At 35.3% G+C, this 22570-nt stretch overlaps 1 protein-coding gene across 1 annotated transcript in view; it reads left to right on the forward strand.

The window, feature by feature from the left end:
- Window positions 1-22570, forward strand: part of LOC149795881 (uncharacterized) — a 50993-nt gene that overhangs the window by 3471 nt on the left and 24952 nt on the right. Inside the window, exons 5-9 of the mRNA XM_089963876.1 lie at window positions 5208-5444; window positions 10709-10849; window positions 12382-12507; window positions 13949-15109; window positions 16729-16820. Coding sequence (XP_089820002.1) covers window positions 5208-5444; window positions 10709-10849; window positions 12382-12507; window positions 13949-15109; window positions 16729-16820 — 1757 coding nt within the window. The remainder of the gene's footprint in view (window positions 1-5207; window positions 5445-10708; window positions 10850-12381; window positions 12508-13948; window positions 15110-16728; window positions 16821-22570) is intronic.

Genomic DNA, 22570 nt, shown 5'->3' on the forward strand with positions numbered 1-22570 from the left:
TCATTATACAATGTCGAGACACTCATTCAGTATCATGCCATGAATGATGCCTCTCACCTCAACAGATGTCACTTTGCAATTTCTATACACTCTGTGACAAGACCAAACTCTACTCACAACTGTCTTGAAGTTACTGTTTCTAATTCAGGGCATTCCACGAGCTGAGTGAGCAACAGGCCTTGTCACTCTTTGCCAGATAAATCTCAAGCATAGGGTACCTTAGCCTCACCTCATGCAACCAAGATGATGTTGCTTGTGCTGTTTTCTATTCTACAATATATCTGATGGCACCAGAGGATTCAGCCTTCCAGCTTCCACTGAGGACAGTTTCCACCTTTGACTTTGTCCTCCTCCTCCCATTCCATCAACAACCTGGACCAAATCTCCAGTATCTGTTGATCTTACAGAATGGAAGAGTCTGATTTCAATTACTTCCGCCGTCTGGGAGAGTTACAGATGTTTTGACTTGCCTTCATCATCAGTTCGTTGGTTCTACCTTTGCCACACACCAGTCTTTCATTTGGAAACCCTAGCAGTTGACAGTGGTATCACCACTTTGGGGTTGACAAAACCACACTCCATACATCTGGATCAGATGATCTTTAATGGCACTTGTTCACTTGTCAGTTAGTGTGCAATGTCATTGCCATGTAATCTATGCTGGACTTATGTCTATATGGATATCTTCCAGCAGATGGAACATAGATTATCTTCTCCCACTCAAAATACTTCAGGTCATGCATGGGAGTTGATCTCAAGAATGACTTGAGTACTGGATAGATCCACTCAAATTACCTTATCCAATGTTGTAACCACAGCTACAAATTTAGAAATCGGTGGAATGTGACTCATTGCTCTCTGTTTGCCTGAAGGATCACCATAAGACCAAGAAAAGAGCACAAGGTTTATCTTCTAACCTTCTGTTTAATCGCCATATTGAAGAAGTCTGCAAGTAAGCCACCTAGCAGACAAATTTCCCTCCCTCCCACAACCACAATGTCAATACAGGGGTAGTATGGGAAATCAACAAAAGTAATCAGGGACCACTCATTTGTCATGAATCTCTGAAAACCATCCTATCAAAGTTCCACCTAGTAAAAGCCACAGCTCTAGTATACCAAAGCTGGTATAACACTGAGAGGGTCCTATAGTTCATTCAAGACTTTTCTTGGTCTCAAAGGCAAATGGCACTCTGTGTTTCATCATTGACCTGAGTGTCCTCAATCAATTCATCTATACTTCATGTTTATCAATGGAAACATGACAGCACATTTTGAATGCCATTCATAATGGATAATTTGCCATCAGTGTGGACTTAAATGGCACATACCTTGATGTCCCTTTTCACAAGGCCTCCAGAATCAGATACCAATTCAACATCGGCCCCTATGTCTTCACCCATCTGATGAATCAAGTAATAGTCCATGTCCAGACCATTTCTATGGTGGCAACATCAAGTTACCTGGATGAAATTCTGCAGAAACATCAGTCAGTTAGATCTAACAAGACATGATAATCCGTTATCAAGCTGGACTTCTCATCAACAAACAAAGATCTGACCTGGTACCATCTCAATAATTTATTCACCTAAGTATGGAGTTCAATACACAGGCACCATATTTTATCTCCCATAGGACTGAACCATCGTAGTACCTTTAATTTTGAGGAATTATATCTGCATGGGAATTCCTATCCCCACTAGGCTTGCTTAGTGAAGCTGTGAATCTCATGGTCCATAGGTTGCCTTCCAGTGTGCCCATCATAAATCACTTTTCTGCCTCTCATAAAGTTTGCCCACTGGACCATCCTCTCACCATCTACACACAACTGAGGCACCATCTTTGGAATTGGGCAACCTAACTTGTCTCAACCAATTAGTTATGAGTCTCTATTCATATTCAGCCAAATAGTTAAACAACTATTCAGTATTTCCAACAAGGATATATTAACACAGACTGAATTAAGTGGGTTATTCATTTGGCATATAAACAAATAACCCCAGCTCAAACAAATTTATCACACGTTTTGGCACACAAGGTGAGAGCAGTTGCCACCAGCTTAGCATTTGACCAGTACACATATTTGCTAACTGACATCATTCAGGTTGTGGGATGGAGAACAGAGCCCACATTCTCTTGCTTTTATCACTGAGATCTTTCATCCCAAAGGTCCCAATTTGATCTAGTAGGACCTATGACTCAACAGGTCACCATTCCAGGTCATTTGACAGCTTCTTGAGATGAGCTTCATGACTTCTGCTGGATTTGCAGGAGGAAACTTTTTCAATTTTGAAGCTGTGCCCTGACATATGGAGTCCCCTCCAGTTGGGTTACTTAGAAGTTGTCTCACATATCCTAGGGGACTGGAGATGGAATTTTCGGTTCAGTAATGGGATATACATGTACCTTCTTCCACCTCTTACCTATTCCCCTAAGATATTATGCTTGGGTAACTTACATGATGGGTAACTTACATAAAAAATAATTTAATTTTTCCTAGTAAAATGTTTCTTTGAGGATACTTACCCAATCATAATACACATACACCTCTCTCTGCCTCCCCACAGTTACATTGTCTTGATAGAAAGCATGCCTTCCACTTCAGGAGCAACCTATACAACTCTTAGACTTTGCCACCAAAGGGGAGATTACTCTGCCTAACAGCCACATAGGTCGGCAGAGAACTTTTAGCTCTTTTTGCTAAATGTAGTATCTGGGAGGGCTGGATATATGAGATAGTTCTCCTAAGGTATTATGTTTAGGTAAGTATTCTTCAAAGAAACATATTTTACTAGGACAAATTGGTTTCTCTATACATTTTCATTGCTCCGGTGGCCTATTGGTTAGAGCATCCACCTCAGATGCAAGAGATCTTGGGTTTGATCCCCGGCCGAGTCATACCAAAGACTTACAAAAATGGTACTAATAGCTGCCTCGCTTGGCGATCAGCATTAAGAGGTTATTGTTAGGACTGGTCGGCCTGGTGTCAGGATAATGTTACTGGGTGGGACATCATGCTACATGTCTGCAGCATGATGCCCCAGTGCTAGACATCACTATAAACTGCCACATTGCAGACATCATAGCGATATGACTGAAAAATTGTTAAAGCTATGTTAAAAATCCAAATCACTTCATATCACACATCACATTTTCATTGCACTGTTTTCAGAGCAACATATTGTAAAGGGATATTTGGATTTCATTTGTTTTTCCATCTCTCTATCTCTTTATCCACCTTGAGTACACTGATTCCAGAGCATAACTTTCTCTATATTCATGTTCACTAAACTGATTTCCTTAGGATCACTTTTTAAAGGAATATTTAAATTTCAACTTAACATAATATTTAGCTTTATATTTTGTCATTATGTATGAGATTTATGGCTCAAGATTGCCCATGTTAAGTAGTATAACAGAGTTTAATATAAACTTACCTAAAAAAGATACTTTTTTAACCAAAACATTTACAGGGATGGATGGTGTTAGGAAATTCTATTAGAATGACCTTATTGGGTCTAAACTATGTAACCAGTCTGCAGAGAAGAGACAACATTTTAAAGGTTTTTACTCTGTACAGTGATACTGCATTTATTTGCCTGTAATACATTTGAATGTTATACCACTTACTAGTAGTCAAATTGCCAGTTTGTTTTTAAAAGTAAATGAACTAGTCTTGGTGTTCATACAAAAAAATAGGGGCTCCTATGGTTATCATATTTCTTTCTCTATCTGTTTATCCAGCCATTTGCCCTTAAATTTCAGTAACCTTACGTTTCAGTATCCTAACTTTCATAGGGAATATACATTTTAATTTATTTAGCATACAGTTGAAACTAACAAGAACTAATATGTGTTTGAATGTCAGCCTTTCTATGTTATTTGGTGGAGTGAAAATATTTCTTATTGCCTTTGCTTCTACTTTCAATCTCTTCAACATACCTTTATAATGAATTGTTTGACTTTTACCAAATTTGTTGTGCAACTTAATATTTAATTAATAAAATCCTTGGTGGAGTAATTAACAAAATCCTGCTTGAAATAAATTGAATGAAGCTATCTGGTGTATATATTTGGTAGAGTTATGGCTCATTTTTGTCCATCTTTTCACACTTTGCTTTCAGCGGTATAAAATTACTCAGGATGATGGTGTGTAACTTCTATTGACTATTTCTTGAATGAGATTTTGAGGATTGTGCTTAATCGTTGTTTGATTTAATTTCAGTCACAGATTTTCTGTGTATTAATTTAGAACCAATACTGAAAAAAGCATAGTAACGGTATACAGATTTTATATCATACATTAATACCAACACATACTGATGAATTTTGCATCATTTATATCATCATGTCTTTCACATCAAGATATGTATGTAGACAATGTTTATTTATTCATTTAAAGTGTATTTTACTTGTAGCATTTGCAAAGACGTCTCATTTTTTTCGGACAAAGTCCATTATTTGGTTCATAATAAAATCTTAAGTAAGAAGTCTGAGTTTGAGTGATCTGATATTCTAAATATAGTCCTTATTGAGTATTACATGTATGTACAGGAAAGTAGTGCAGGTGGGCATGGCTTTGTAAAAAAAATTGGGTTCACACAGGTATAAACCGAAAAATTTAAAAAGAGCCTCACCAATCAGAATGCTTTAAATCATAATGACAAAAGAAAAATTGAATTATATTGATTTTATGACTCTCCTACTGACTCCCAAGGAAATTAATTAGTGAAAACGTGTATCTGAGTAAAGAACAAAGGGTTAATTGTAGGAGTGACCTGTAATGTCTGGCAGATATAATAGTATATAAATAAACTGGAATGATTTCTAGTATAATGGCAAATACAACTGTACATGCATAATAGAGTCTAAACAGATGCTTTCATTGTCCCAGACAATTTGTGCTTGAACAAAAACTGTTTTACCTAAAATATATAATCATGTCCAGTAAATCATTTAAACACAGCTGCATGATTATTATTTTACAAAAAGCATGACTCATTTTCAAAAGCTCTATGTCACAGACTACTCAATTCAATTTTAAGTCTGCAATTCTGGGGTTTCCTAAAATCCTAAACATACACGACTTAACAGTCTGATTTTAATTTAGCTGTAAGCCAGTCACAAGTTGTTTTGATCAACAAAGAACAATATGTTTGTCATATTAGTTTAAAAATTAGTTTTGGGCAAAGTTTTCTTTTCTTACAGATTTTGGTCAACTGAGAAAAACATTCCAAGAAAGAAGTATTGAAGGAGCTGTCCTTAAGGTTTCAAGAGTTGCCATTTCCAACTGCATCATCGTGCATAATGTACAATCATCCACATCCCATGATGCTGTTTTGTTCTACTTTGAGAACAAGAGAAGAAGTGGTGGTGGAGATGTTGAGAAGATTGATATGAAGACAGAGGATGGATACTGTCTGGTTTATTTTGAGGATCCTAGTGGTATGTACATATAGCTGTAGCTTAGGACACATAATACGTTTAATACAGTTGAACTTTTATACACACAACCCAAAGCCTAGTTTGTCCTAAATGAAAATATCCATTATTGTCACCAAAGTAGCCATCTTGAAAATCTTGTTATCACTACACCTGAATGGATGGTCATATCAAAATTTAGTTTTATATTTCACTTAAAAAGACTTCTTATCATGTCTAGTTGGTCTTAAATAAAAAAGGTGCTAATCTGACATACAATATGGTTCACCATAGCAACCACCTTGAAAATCTTGTTATCACTCCTTCTGAAAGAAAAGTCTTAACAAAATAGTGTTTTCACCGAAAGACTTCTTATGATATCTAATTGGTCTTAAAAGAAATGGTTTCACTGGGACATCGAATATGGCCACAACTGTGGCCATCTTTGAAATTGTAGAACTATTCCTCCTCAATGGATGGCTTTATCAACATTGAGATTTCACTAAAAGGCTTCTTATGAGGGCTGGCCTGTCCGAAACGAAAATCATGCTAGTCTAAAATCCAATATGGTCACCATGGCAGCCATATTGGAAATCTTGTAATTACTCCTCCTGAATGGAAAATCATATGAAAATGATGCCTTATGGGTATCCAATATGGCCAATACTTCTCCAGAATAGATGGTCAGATAAACGTGGGGTTTTCACTGAAAGACTTATTATGATGATTATAGTTGGTCCTCAATAAAAATGGTGCTGATCAGTATGGCAGCCATGAAAATCTAGTTATCATTACTTCTTCTGAATGGAAAGTCATATCAGAATGGTGTTGCCACTAAAGGACTTATTATGATTAGTTGGTCCTGAGTCAAATAATGCTGACCTAACATCCAATATTGGCACCACAGCAGACATATTTAAAATCTGTTATAACTATATGGCTTGAATGAATAGACACAGTTTCTACCAGAAGATTCCTTATGATGTCAAGTTGGTCCTAAATAACAATGCTGCTGATCTCACTTCCAATATGGCCACCATGTCAATCATCTTGAATGTCTTGTTATGGCTACTCCTTCTTTGAAAATGTTGTCATCGCTACTCCTCTAAGAGTGATGGTCATATCACCAAAGGAATTATTATCATGTTAATTGGTCCTAAATAACAATGCTGCTGATCCAACATCTGATATGGCCACCATGGAACTCATCTTGAATGTCATATTATGGCCACTCCTTATGTATGAATGGTCATATTCACAAAGGGTTTCAACAAAGATTTTGAATTATGTCTTGATGATTCTAAATGAAAATGATGCCAATATTGCTTCTAATATTTTTACTACAGTTACTAATTTGAAAATCTTGTTACTGCTAAAAAAATATCAAACATGGTTTGATTATTTAGCAGTTAAAAAAGACAAAGTGGCTTTTTCTTCAATTCCTGGAAATTTGCTTCAGCCAGTGAGTGTCAGTTTCTTTGAAGTACTCTTGTTGATTGCATTATGTCCCTTGACAATTAACTCCTTTGACATCAGATGTTGTTTGTAACCAACTTAGCTTTGTAACTCATATACATAATTGGTTGCTAATCGGTGTGTGCTAATTGGTGTGTATATTGCCTTTTACATGCATATAAAGGTTTAGTCTTTCAGGTCTAATTTTACTTGCATTATTGCCATTCTTCCAACAACATTACATCCCCACCACAGCTGATCTCTATGACCAGGATGACTTGGGAACTATTCAGTATATTCTGATGTGATTCAGTGTAATTTTAATTGCTTTTTACATGATCAATTAAAATATCCATTCATGATTAGTCATACTGATAAATTTCATGATAAAAGCAAATCTGATTCATTGTTAATCATCCCACACCTTTGATCTTGGAAACTATTTACCTGGCATCATTAAAATTTAGCTGAGATTTATTTAATCCCTTTAAAATCATAAAAATTGCAAACCATACTCATATTATCTTGTACATTAGACTGTTCTGTCTTTTGATAGCAGTAAAGATTTAACATTTTTTAGACCAACCTTTCTTACAAATTGCAAACGTTTGTTAAGATGGAAAAAGGTGTGGTATATAATTTGTATTATTTCAAGGAATTTAATAATTATGAAGTAGATTGCAACATTGCAGTGTTATTACTTTCTGAGGATGAAGGTGGGCTATGATTTGGTATTGGTTATTCTTAGACCTTATAATCTTTTTATTGGTATCAGGAATTTTAAAGTTTTTTTTCCACTTCTGTTGTGAGGAGAAAGATCTGTTAGTCTAAACATTGTGACTATGTTGTTCAAATATATCCACCAAGATATTCTTCATTATTTAAAAGGAAATTTAAACTGTAAATTTGACTTGTATGCAATTGCTATGGGAGTCCTTCAGTACTACCTTCAGCTTTCAGAACTGATAATAACTATTTTCCAATTATGGTAACCTTGGGAGTCATTCAGACCTGTTCAAATACCAGATGTGACAAACTATTTCTCAATTATGGTAGGAGTCACTTAGTCCTACCTTCATTTACCAGTGCTGACTGAAACTATTTTCAGGTTATGGTGGGAATCATTCAGTCCAACCTTCAAGCATCAGAGCTACTAAAACTATTTTACAATTATAGTAGGAGTCATTCAGTCCTTAACATTCAAGTACAGGAGCTAACTAAAGTTGTTTTTTAAAATAGAAGATTGCCTAATTACATTCAAGTGTATAATTCTTTTATATAGCTGGATTCACTTATAAGTCCCTGAATTGTGATACACTTTGTATCTGTATAATATTTTAGGCTTAAAGCACACTTTCAAAGATATTTGGTGATAATAGCTGACAGACTGGCCTTATTGCTTCAGATTGTTTTTGAAAAGTTAAGCACACAAGGGTTAGACAAACACATATGACAGTATGGCATTTTGATTTCAGCAAATTTGTTAATATCATTAAAAAGAAGATTGGTTGCATTAATTTTAGATTATTCTATGTTAAATTGTAATAATGACAAACCTAAACCATTAAGGAGAGACTGGTTATAAGGGAGGTAATTCTGTCCATTGTCTCTTCTCTTCAATGAAAGATTCACTTATACAGAAAAAATAAATGGACATTAGTTAGTTCATAATAAGAGTTGGTTTTAATGGAATTCATACATTTGCACCTTCTGTTCATAGTGCACAAGAGTGAATTATTTTAGTGATGGTGAGCTATTGTTAATAATTGAGACTCTGTTTGTAGCATTTTAAGATTGGAACTTTTTCTTTTGTAATGACATTAAATCGACAAATGTTCTAAACTTGTAATAAAAATAGAAACTTTCAAAATATGAGTCATTTATAATTTTACATAACAACATCAGAATAAATATGATCCTGATGTTTTTTCACTGTGGCTGATGGTTTCTCCTGTTGAGTAGAGTAACAAGTCTGATAACTACTGTCATGCAGATTGAGTAGATTAACAAGTCTGATAATTACTGTCATGCAGATTGAGTAGAGTAACAAGTCTTATAACTACTGTCATGCAGATTGAGTACAGTAACAAGTCTGATAACTACTGTCATGCAGATTGAGTAGAGTAACAAGTCTGATAACTAATGTCATGCAGATTGAGTAGAGTAACAAGTCTGATAACTACTGTCATGCATATTGAGTACAGTAACAAGTCTGATAACTACTGTCATGCAGATTGAGTAGAGTAACAAGTCTGATAACTACTGTCATGTAGACTGTGTAGAGTAACAAGTCTGATAACTACTGTCATGCAGACTGAGTAGAGTAACAAGTCTGATAACTACTGTCATGTAGGCTGTGTAGAGTAACAAGTCTGATAACTACTGTCATGCAGATTGAGTAGAGTAACAAGTCTGATACCTACTGTCATGCAGATTGAGTAGAGTAACAAGTCTGATAACTAATGTCATGCAGATTGAGTAGAGTAACAAGTCTGATAACTACTGTCATGCAGATTGAGTACAGTAACAAGTCTGATAACTACTGTCATGCAGATTGAGTACAGTAACAAGTCTGATAACTACTGTCATGCAGATTGAGTAGAGTAACAAGTCTGATAACTAATGTCATGCAGATTGAGTAGAGTAACAAGTCTGATAACTACTGTCATGCAGACTGAGTAGAGTAACAAGTCTGATAACTACTGTCATGTAGGCTGTGTAGAGTAACAAGTCTGATAACTACTGTCATGCAGACTGAGTAGAGTAACAAGTCTGATAACTACTGTCATGTAGGCTGTGTAGAGTAACAAGTCTGATAACTACTGTCATGCAGATTGAGTAGAGTAACAAGTCTGATACCTACTGTCATGCAGATTGAGTAGAGTAACAAGTCTGATAACTACTGTCATGTAGACTGTGTAGAGTAACAAGTCTGATACCTACTGTCATGCAGATTGAGTAGAGTAACAAGTCTGATGAATACTGTCATGCAGATTGGTAATAATGCGCAGGAAAGAAAGGCAATAACATCTTTAATACTTTTATAGAAGAGACATATGCTTTTCAACTTTCTTTCTTTTCTCCACCTTAATTTATGTTTATCATGATACATCACTATCAGGTACTACTACATTGATGAATATTCTGGCACATGTTCATTGATGCATTATATTATGGGATATTCTGGCAGTAGTTCATTGATGCAGTATATATTGGGATATTCTGTCAGTAGTTCACTGATGTTGTATGTGATATTCTTTCAGTATTTCATTGATGCAGTATATTCATGCATTTTATAGTTCTTTGATGTTGTATGTATTGGGATGTGCTGATTGTTGTTCATTGATGCAGTATATACTGGGATATTTTGGCAGTAATTCATTGATGTTGTATATATTTGGGTGTTCTGGCAGTAGTTCATTTATGCAGTATATATAGGGATATTCTGACAGTAGTTCATTATTGCAGTATATATTGGGATATTCTGGTAGTACTTCATTGATGCAGTATATATTGGGATATTCTGGAATAGTTCTGATGCTGTATACCATCACAAAAGATATTGGAGTGCTGATACATTAATGTAGTATGTATCTAATAGAATCACAACTATATCTTTTCAAGTAATAATCAGAAGACTTTGACGATATTGTTGATTTTGACTTGGCTGTTGAGATCTAAGGTTGTATCACTGAAATTTTTCTATTTGCTATATGTATTGCTGTATATTTTGTTTTAAATCATATGGAAAAAGGGGCGAAAATTATTAGCATACATTTATTGCTAAATATATATTCATATAACAAGTCATAACATCCCAAACTATTTTTCAGTTATTGAAAGAGTGATGTTGAAGTCACACAAGGTAGATGGTATTGACGTTGAAGTCCATCTCCATTATGAGTGTTTGGGAAGAAGATCTACAAGGAATAAATCCGATTCATACCTCAGAATGCCCAGTCCAGGGAATAAAGGTAAGTTCTTTCTCTCATAGATACCTGAGAAATATTAAAAATGTCCATATTGAATGAATCATTCATGATTGATTTCTTCTTTTAATGGATGGGCTCTGAAACGTATGTATTAATAAAAAGTCCTCTTGAATCTTAAATCTATTTTATGTGAATGAAGTACTAGTTTTATCTATGACAAAGTCCTTAATTAGTAAATTTGAAGCTGCACACATACAGCTCATTAGACCTCATTGCACACAGCGTGATTGTCCTTTTGCCTCAATTCTATATGTAATGTCATGTTAATTATAGATACTACATAAAATCAAAAAAATTACATGGGTTCTCTTTGCCTGTTTTCTACATATTTCCATGAATTGGCCAGACAGTCTTGATGTACTTCGCATCAGATTTGTTTATTCCCCTAACTTTGAACTAGATACACTCTAGCTATACATATATAAAACACAGTGAAACTCCTTACGCTGAATGCTAGTGGAAATTAATATTTTAGTCATTTTATAGAGACTGCCATTTAAAGGAGGATGGTATTGCAAACTGCCTCATCAGTTGTTTGTCACACAACATAACCAGCAATAGATAAAATTCACTACACGCTGAGATTTATAATAATAAATGCATTTACAAAATAAGCTGGCACATGTGACATAATTGGAAGCGACAACTACAGCTTTCTTGTTTCGATAAAAAGTTTAAAGTTGGAATTATTTCTAAACTGGACCTGGCTAGCTTTTATCACTTTCTCCATTTCTGTGGAAGAAATTAAAATACCCAAAACTTATTTGTTTGCTAAATTTCAGCAGTATGGAATTGACTTTATGAACTTAGTATGTGCATGTTGAATAAGTTACAGTATGGATGTGGAATATTGAAATTTTAATACTATGTGGAAATGTCTATTAAGTATAATCTATGACATACCCACATAACCTTGCATGCATAATCTGACATTCTATATAGTTGTTCAGTCTGTATTTTGGTGTAATACACTCAGATAGGAACTGCGTAGGTATCTTGATGTCTGCACACTGATTCTTTGAGATGCCCTGAACCAAACATTTAAAAATCTTAATTTGGTTTGAATTTCATTCATATAGTAAAGCTTTACTGATTTAAAAGAGTACAAAAGCTGTTATGCAACAAATACAAAACCACATTCTTGTGTTGTCCCAAGATACTTGGAAGAATCTATTGAATATATGGCTTATGAATACATCTAGGCCCAATGACCTTGACATATACTATTGCCATATAAAAAAAAATAATTCTGACATCTCAGAATAAAACATGCCATTTTGTGAATGCATTGAATACCATAACTAGGATGTATGATTCAGTGATTCAATTAAAAAACAAAAGCTATCTGGATGAGATTATCTTCTTCAGACCAAAGATTCTAGACTGTATAAATAATGGTAAAAGAGCTGTCAACATGTTGTAAGTCAGTTAAGAAATGTGACAGAAATCTGGTGTGCATTAATCTTCATTTTTGGCAATAAAATAATTAAGTGATGGTTTACTGTAAATTACAGATAGTGCAGCTCTTGAAGAGGAAAACACAGATAACCATGTAAAAGATGAGACCTCAAGCAGTGTTTCCAGTAATCCTGAAAAAGAAAGTGACTTTGTTGAAGTACAAGAATGGCAAGAAAATGATGGTAAACTTCAACTCATTATTGTTGTTCAGTTACCCTGACATACCTGTGCTTATTAATTATCTATACTAATTATCTAGATGGATTTTCATTTTGATAAACTATTAGGTGGTGACAGGTTTTTCCTTGAGTTATTTTTGTGTAAAAGAGGGACATTTCAGTTATTGTGGCATTGGGGATTCCAGCATCATCAACAAGCTTAATATGGATTTGGGGAAGGGTTTTTGACTTGCATAAGTGATTTGTTTTGCACTTGGGATGTTTCACCAGAGAACAAAGAAAAATTCATTGTGAAGCCCATTCCTTTTACCTTGGGGTAAAGGTTACAGGGGTGGAAGTTTTACATTATGGGTTAGGTTTAAGTCTTTTGTTTGCATTTATAATAGAATAACTTTGTCTCAAGCATTGTTTGCTAAAACAATGGTTTATTTAGTCATGGACTTAAGATAGAGGTGAAATGATATTGAACTTTATTGATTCGAATATTACTTTAATTTTCTGTGTCCCTTGTAAATTTGAGCTGTTGATATTCTTTTGTATCTCCTTAAGTGCTGAGTGGATTCTTTCATACTTGCGATGTTTCACAATGAATTAAAGAAGCTTTGGTTGATTTAGTGATTTGCTTATAGTGCTATGGCAGTTATGGATCCTTATACTTGTGATTTTCCTTATGCTATTTTTGTGTTTTTTATATATACATGGGATGTGCAGTTCAATCTTAATCAAAGAGAGTTCATTTTGTGATATATTTAAAAAAAAACTTGCCATGAATATAAAGTCATGGGCATGGAGAAAGCAGATTTATATAAAGTCTGGTTTGAAGCAATGCTTCCAGTGTAGACTTGTTGTCTTCTTTATGACTATTGAAGAAATTCAATCAGGTCAGAAAATCAGAAATTCAAAAAGATAACCATGCCGTGCAGTAAAGATCTGTTATTGATATGGTATCCTGATTGGCTGATCATAATCTAGTCAGTAGGTTTGCAGTGTAAATTCATTCAAAGATTTTAGTTTGATCACATATGATACAATTAGTCCATATTTTTTGGAAATGTGTTTCTTTCTTCAATATTTTAAATGGACAATATTTTGTGGTAAGCCAGTTTTCTACAAAACACATATTTGAAGACTCATTGAATATTTGTATCATGATGTGGAAAGTGAATATTTGTATCATGATGTGGAATGTGAATATTTGCATCATGATGTGGAAAGTGAATATTTGTATCATGATGTGGAACGTGAATATTTGTATCATGATGTGGAAAGTGAATATTTGTAGTATGATGTGGAAAGTGAATATTTGTATTATGATGTGGAAACAATTGAACCCTCTCCCTGATCCACATTTTTATGTACTAAGAAATGTGCAATATTCAGAAAACCATGAAATTTGATATCCACAAAAATAAATAAATTATCAATATTAAAACCTTTTTTTCAGCGAAGAATCATACACTATCACTCTGGATCAAGTATAAGAGGTCTCCAGAAATGACACTTATCAAAGATATGAAAAAAATACCATGCAGCTGGAACTTCCATGTATATTGGAACTTTTACACAAAAACGAGAAAGGGACAACAGATGCTGCATGAGATTCTCAATAAATACAACTGTTCCGTGACTGTGTTTACCGAGGATGAAGATTTGTTTATATTTGAGGTCACTGAAAAGAGTTTTGAGCAAGAATCAGATGTGGTTCATTATATTCATGATGTGCTGGACAATGTTTACAAATGTGCACAACAGTTTTTGTACTTTGATACCCTTTTGGTTGATCAAAGAATGCAAGGTGATGTCCTTCAGTTAATGAGACAGAGAAAAGAATTGGATGGAGCCAGGATTGAATTGATGGGACAACAGGGCAATGATGCTATGTGTGTTGTATGTACAGAGAAAGACAAAAAGTCTGTGCTTCATGTAGTTACTGAAATCATACAGAATGTCAGGGGATGTTTTGAAAATCATGAAGAAATTGTTTCTTTAGATCAAAAGTGGCAAAAGGTGATGAAACATTTTGGATATATTCAGAAACTAGGTGATAAATACCCCAAAGTAACAATTACACTGGATGAAACCAAACCTGCCATTATGTTGAAAGGTGCAAAGGACCAGTCTAAAGCTGCCATTTTGTTGAAAGGTACAAGGGACCAGTCTAAAGCTGCTGCAGATCATCTTGTGGAGCTTGTAGGAACTGCACAGTCAGAGGTCAAGGAAGACATCTTTTCACCAGGCTGCCAATTTGAAATTTTCACTTATCCAGAAATGTGTGACTATGTTGACAATATAATCATGGAACTATCCATAGTTTGGATACCAAACCTACTGACAAAGAAAATACACCTCTTTTCAAAGAAGCTTGACAAAATTAAGGGTATGGATAAATTTATCAAAGGTTGTGTCCAAGAAAGAGTATATCCTTTGACAAAAGACCAGTCAGCACATTCCCATGAGGTATTTATATCCCTAGAAAAATTGAAGAAGAAGCACACAGGGAAAATAGTGATTAATCCATCTCCTACAGGCTTACTTGTCACTACTGCAGATGAGATATTTGAAAGTGTTGATGCTGCAGTACTGGAGATCATCAGTAAACAAACAGGTAAGGTTCAGCCTGTCTCAGATAAACCTGGTCTGGATATCATAACGGTCTGAGCTGGAATCTGATATTGAGATTTTACTATCAGCCAATGAAACATTACCGTCAAATGCAATATTGTCTATTACTGGCTGACACAGAAACCTAAAGCACAAATGCAGCCTCCAAGGAATTTATGATGTCCAGGCCTGGTGAAAGAAACAGAAAATTTGTCAAAAAATCTTGTCTTAATGCTAAAGTCTGTTTCAGAAAATATTGGGAACAAGGGGAGGTACTTTTAATGTGTAATAGTCACCAATATTTGCAGTTTAAAATTTTGTATCATTTTCATATTAGCTCTCTGAGTAATCAGATTACCCTGGCATTCATTTTTAAAACAGTGTCTACCCTGGGTACAATGTATATTGAAATAAAACAGTCTAAACTAGACTCAAAGGGACACTGAGCTTACTGCATTTAAATAAAGCTTGCACCGCTAGAAAGAACACAGCCAAAAGATTCCAAAGAATTTGGTTTTCTAGAGGAACTGAGGTATAACAGAGTATAGATGTCATATTGAAAAGGGACAGTAGACAAATGTCAGGCATTAGTGACACCATAAATCTTATATGATGTGTTAATGAAATTGTTTGTCATTCCAATCATAACATATTCTTGTACACAAGATAGATACTTAAAGCCTATACAAACCGATTTTAATAACCTGGACTGTGGGTATACAAGACACTATCTCTCATGAGTTTGAATACCAGCACCAAGGTATTGGATTCAAGGTCAAAGATAACAAATAAAATTTTCTTTCTAATACAGCTGTACATGAGTCCTATGCACTCAGTAACTTTGAAAGAACTGACTGATCTTGAGCACATTTGATAATATGGTTCCATCTCAGTTACATCAGTGTTGAGTGTCATAATCAGCATTGTCTAACCTTGGTTAGAAGGTTGGAGACTTTGTCTTAATTTTGTTTAAAAAGCAATGCTGACTCCATAACATAATAACTAGGAGCAGTAGTACTTTGTATTTAAATTAAACTTGGTTGTTTTGTTTGTCTGCCTCGAGTTGAAAGTTGTTAAATAATGAAGCTTCTATGATCTTGTGCGTAATAACATATCATAGGTTAATAATTTAATTTTACTATGATCATAGCTTGTAAACAGAATAACAGGAACAAATAACAATTAATCTTTAGTAACCTTTTTACACAGACACATCAGTGATGCATTGGATGATAAGCATTTTTGTCACTTTTGGGTTGTAGCACAGAGTTCAGAGCTTTGGTGTTTGAACCATGCTGGTTTGTTAGTGCTGTAATTTAAAGGAATAAAAGTAAAGGTTGATCAAACTTTTCACTTTTTGTAGACCTTTTGAACTTAAGTACTTAAATGTATTTTTGAACTGAAGCACAGAAATGTGATATGTGGTCACATCTTGTTGAGTTTAATAATCATTATCGTGTTTAATGGAACTGAAAGTGCAACATCGGGTCAAAGATTTTTGAACTATGATGTCTTGTGAACACAATTGCTTGAAGAATTTAAAAGAATGGATATGGAACATGGACTAGATAACATGCAAGCAGGGAAATGTGTTCATGGCTAATGGGTTGCATTTTCTTACAGGCTCATCAGTTGATCCATGTCCACTCCCTTCATCACAAGGACCAAGGCCAAAGATAAGATTATCTGTTCTTGACCAGCACAAGGAGCCAGTGGTAAATGTTTGATACTTGTATGATTCTCCTAGGGCAAATGCATCTTAAGCATTGTGATTCACTTCTATCCATTATTTCCCATATGGAACTAGCTTGTACTTGACATATTGCTAACTTATATTGATCAATTATAAGTGACATGTATGTGAAGGAACAGGACTTAACATTACGTATTTCAAGTGTAAATGAAGTATCTTCACTTACATTTGAAATGTGAGTCATTCATGTTCTACACTGGTCACTGATTAGTCATTTCACTTCCTCCCACTTCATAGGAAATTGTGTCCTCATATAAATACAGGTCATCATTGTGATAGCATGCATACATGTCAAAGCCTACTTATAAGTTATGATGCTTTAACAATCTCATACACTGCCATTAAATAATAATTTCTGAAATGATTCCAACTTGATACACATTAGCAATCTGCTTCAAGTACCGCATTTTAAACATATTGCACAGTATTAAAATATTAGTCAAAATAAAACACCACAAAATAATTTATTTCTCAAGTAAGTAATACAATACTTCCTTGAAACATACATTTATGACAGAATCCATCATCATCCAGTAGGCTCCTACAACTGAATATGAAAGCAGATTTCAACATGCCAGCATAAATGTACTCTACTGATGTTCCTCAGAATCCAGTGGCAGTTCTACTTTAGTAAATGAATGGTGTCCCAAATTCAGTTGTCAGCATGCGAGTCCTTGAATATTTGTGAATGGTGCTGGAAAGCACAGAGTGGGCACAACAAATCTTCCATATGGAAAAAGTCAGCAAATCACAATTCCATAAATGCAGACTGACATAGTTTATGTGCTATAAACAGGTGAGGAAGCATAGCCAAGTCTAGTACTAGACCCAGAAGTCTTTCCTCCTCTGTTTTTGTGGGTTTTTGCTAATGAAACATCTTGTCATTGTTTAATAACTGTTCAGCATTAGACAATACATTATTTCTATGTCTTCATTACACCATTCAACATTTAGAACCGAATAATATTGTTTTATTCCTTTACCTCAAAGCCTCAGCTACTGTGTTGCCAGTTCATATACAAATGACAAAGCCACACAGAGCAGTGTGCTATCAAGAGAATACCTGTTACCTAAATTATTCTGTGTGAACAGGCCTGACAGGAAAATTTCAGCCCTCTCCCTCTTTAATGTCTCCACAGTCTCATTTTGCCTGGGCAGTGGATACCCTCAATCTAGGGTGTTGTTTTTAGTGCTTTCCCATGTTTCAAAATGATTCTGCAAATGCTCCACTGATTAAATTAGGACTCAACTACTCAGCTGATTCTGATAGCCCTTCTGTGACCCCAAGGATTGTGGTTCAGCGAACTACTCAGAGGAGAGACCTGCTGCCAAATCATTGGTCTCTCCTCCACCACATCCCACAGATTCTCCATTTTCATACTTGGCTTATCTCAGGCAGTTGATTGGCCAGGACATATTTTTGAGCAAAGCTATCAACTGCATGTATCCAGGCTAGGAGATATCATGCACATCAAAGGTCTCTGATGCAAAGTGGAGAATCTTTGTGATTGGTGCCATAGGAAAATCATGGATTCTGGCTGTCCCACTCAGAGTACAGTCACTGTGGCAGAATTTTTCTTTTCCAGTTCAGAGAGATAGAATGTTCCATTTTTGTCATATGGGGCTATAGGACAGCCCCATCTAAATGCATATATTCTCTAAGGGTCCAGCTACTGGTTCAGATCTTCATCTTTCCAATCTTGTGTATTTTGAGCTGCCAGGATTAGTATCTAGCTTGCTGATGCCTAGATGGAATTTGAATGCAAGTTGTGGGCTTTTTCAAAACTTCCTTATGAATTCACTATTGAAGCTTCATTCAAGAGCCTTACCCATAAAACTGTTTTTCTGCTCTATTTATCATATGTGAGAAGGAGTGAGTTTCATTCCTTGTCTGTAAAGAAGGGTTTTTTACAGTTTGGTTTTTACAATTAAGGCATAATTCAGTAGCCCAGACTAACATCCTTAAGTTCTCTAAGGGTCCAGCCATTGGTTTGGATTCTCATCTTTCCAATCTTATCAAGCATTTTCAGCTGCTGGGTCTGGTATCTTGCTCACTAATGCCTAGATCGAGTCTTTCATGTGTGTTGTGGATTTTGTGGAAAAGCACTTATAAGAACAGAGAATAAGTGAGATTCATGCCTTGTCTGTATAAAAATGTTGTTTATAGTTTGGTGGTAATTATGTGTCTATTTCTTTCATTCATCACACTTGTTTAATGGTTCTGATAGCATCTCAGCATCCACCATTTCCAGGTGAATTGTCACACACCAAGCCACAGGCTAGTCACTATTGGTTTGTCATGTGAATGAATAGTCCTTTTCCAACACAGGCCACTGATTTGCAACCAATGCTAACAAAAGAGTCAGGATAGAGATGCACCTGATGGTATTTTGGAAATCATACATTCATCAGATGAAAATCATGTGAGTTACCTCAGGCCTACTTGGATATCATGTTTACAATTCATGCCAGTCAGCAATCCAATATGTCAGCAATTACTGAAAAACCTTCAAATGACTTGTCATAAACTGCTCAACAAAATTTGTGCTAATTTGACACTAACCTAGATGAAATTCATTCAATTTTATACTGCTTTTGTTATTTTCTGAAAGAATAGAAACAAATTGGCCATGGAATATGACTATATTTAAAAAGTATATTGGCATAAAGTTCTTTCAGATTTATGCAAATTATGCCCATCTGTAGTTTAGCACTAAGTTAAGATTTTCTAAAAAAAACCTAAAAAAACATTTAACAGATTTTATCAACTTTGACCAGATGCATCATAGTTTTTAGATCTTGGAAATGTTTACTAATTATGCAGAGTTAGAGTCCATTATGGATGCAACTGTTACTAAAAGAAAGACCAACCTTGAAATGAGTTCTCAAAAATGGCTCATCAAAATTTTTTCAAATCTGAAAGAAAGTATGTTGCTCCAAAGGTCTTTTAATTTTACACAAATGATAATCTGTGAACAGTTGTGGTAAAAGATAAAACAGAAAATTAGAAACCTTGAAATAACTTAATTGATAACCTGTCAACAGAATTTAAAGAAATTTTGAAAAATCACACCTTACCAACCAACATTTCATTGCCAGCCACTTGCATTGGTTAACTGAGGATGTTAGCCAGGTGGGTGGTCTCAGTCTAATTTGTGTGTCCTTTTGCTGGGATGATCTGAAACTGAACGCACATTATGATCATCTTATGAAAAAGCAAGTGTTACTATGTCCCCACTTTTTTCAGTTCTAATACAAATCATAGACCAAAAGAGGCAATGAGTTAGCATTGTTCATTGGCACAAGATTATATTTGTTACTCTTCTTAAACCACTGGAAAGATTGCCTTGAAACTTTACTCAACTCGGGGGTTAGTTGATCCTAAAGGAAAATGGTGTCCCTCAGAATTAAATAATGCCCACTGTGCAGATCATGATGAAAATTGTTTATTACTAATGCTCCTAGTTAAGTGATCATATTGACATTAGATTTTTACTAAAGACTCTGTGATGCATAGTTGACATGAAATGAAAATCTTATCGCTACTCCACCACAGTGAATGGTCACACCAGCATGAGTTTTTCAACTAAACACTTGATATGATGTCTAGTTGGCATCAAAGAACACAGACAACTAAAATTGTTACAATGGCAGCCATCTTGATGATCATTTTATTCCTACTTCTCCAGAATGGATTGTCTTATCAACATATGGTTTTTGCTAGAACATCTATGTTGTTTTGATGGTTCAAATGAAACAGCGCTGATCAGATGTTGATATGGCTGTCATAGTGATTATCTTAAAAATCTTGATATTATTTCTTTTCAAAGGATGTTAATCTTGATCTGGAGAATTCACTGAATTTTGTTAGCTCTGTTCTCCTTAGGCCAGCTTATGGAATGGAGGATTGCCCTTTGTTTTCACTGTGACATTTCTGTTTTGATGTTTAGCTGGTCTGAAATTAAAAATTATGCAAATCTGATAATCAGTATAGCTCCTGCAACAGCCATTTTGAAAATCTTGTTGCTGTGATTTCTTCTGAATGTTATTGATATGGGAATGTTCTTCTTTCCATGTCTGGTTGGTTCAAAATGATACATTAGTGCCAATTGACAGCCAATATGGCCAACATCATGGCCATCTGGAAAATCATTGTATGGTACTCCTGAATGGATCTTAACATAGACATGAGGTTTTCACCAAGGACCTTCTTCAGTAATAATGTGGATCCTAACTAAAACTGATCTGACATCAAAAATGACTGACCCATTGAACAGTCATGAAAATCTAGTTATGGCTACTCCTTCTGCATGGAATGATCTTGTGAGGTTTTCACTACATTACATTTTATATAGCCACCATGACATCTGTCATAAAATCATATAACTTGAGAATATCCGAGAGAGTTTCATCAACCAGTATTTTTAAAATAAAAAAGTGTTATCTTGGATTCCTGGAAAAAATTCAGCCAGCAAAGCAATGTCCATTCAAGGGACTCATGTCCAGCTAGTCACTTCTAAGTGAAAATGGTGGCAATCTAATGTACAGAAAGACCACTATAATGGCCATCTTGATGGTCTTTTTATTTTTATTCTTCCTGAATGAATAGTCATATAATCGTGCCAATAAGATACTAAATGAAAATGGTGGTGATCTAACCTTCAACATGTTCTGCATGGGAACCATATTGAAAGCCATGTTTGCTGCTTCTCCTAAATTGATATCAGTGTTCATGCTATATATTGAAAGATATGAAATTCTCATGGTATCTGATAGGTCTATGCATGTTTATTCTGAAACTCTGGCATTAAAAAGTACTTTTTACTCGAACTTCAATGCAAAATTGAATAAAGTAAAATTTACTGATTCTCAATATACAAGCATTTTGTGAGGCACACAGCAGGACTTCTTCAGTCATATCTTCTACCTAAGCAAAGGACAACTGTTTTCAACGTTAGAGGTGTAGCTAATTTCAAATAAACTTATTGTTGTGGTTATTTTTAAATATAGTAAAACACATTTCTAATTAACTTACAGTGAGCGCCAAAATTAATATGACTTATCTGCATTCATAATTCATTTAATAATGTAATAATGGGTTCGAAGGGTTGTCATTGCTGGGGGCTAATGTGGGAGATAAGCACCCACTTCCCTTGGAAATCTACCAATGGCCTGTGTCTGATAGAGCCTCTGACAACCAAATCCAGCTCCAGGCCTTCACAAGTGGCAGAACCTGTTTAAACTGACCGGAGAAGGAATGACACTGGTGAGTTTCTGCTGCCTCAAAACCAGTTGCTTTGGGCAGATAGGGCTCGTTAACCTTGGGTGGTCACCCACCTAGGAGAAGGTAAACTCTGATTTCAAATCTTTGCTGCCTTGCGACTATACCCTCTCTTGGGAAAGGCTGAGGGAGTAAACCCCTAAGGCGACTTGGCATTGCTTTCAGTGTCATGTCATCAAATCCTGCAATGCAGCTGGTGCCATGATGTATCGGCTTGTCCTTTTCCTTGGATCCATCAGCTGTGTTTAGAGGGGAGATCAGCTGCATGGGCAACAGTTAATACTCCACATTACCCTTCCCAGGCTTGCACCCTGGAGAGGACACTCCAGCTTTGCTCCACAGCATCGACACAACACAGGAAGCAGCAGTTTACCGGTCATAAGTCATTGCTCGATTGGCGAAGAGCCAGATGCCAGGGGTTGCTTCTGATG

The sequence above is a fragment of the Sinohyriopsis cumingii genome, chromosome 7 (assembly GCF_028554795.1).
Source record: "Sinohyriopsis cumingii isolate HCF-2022 chromosome 7, ASM2855479v2, whole genome shotgun sequence".
Classification (NCBI taxonomy): Eukaryota; Metazoa; Mollusca; class Bivalvia; order Unionida; family Unionidae; genus Sinohyriopsis; species Sinohyriopsis cumingii.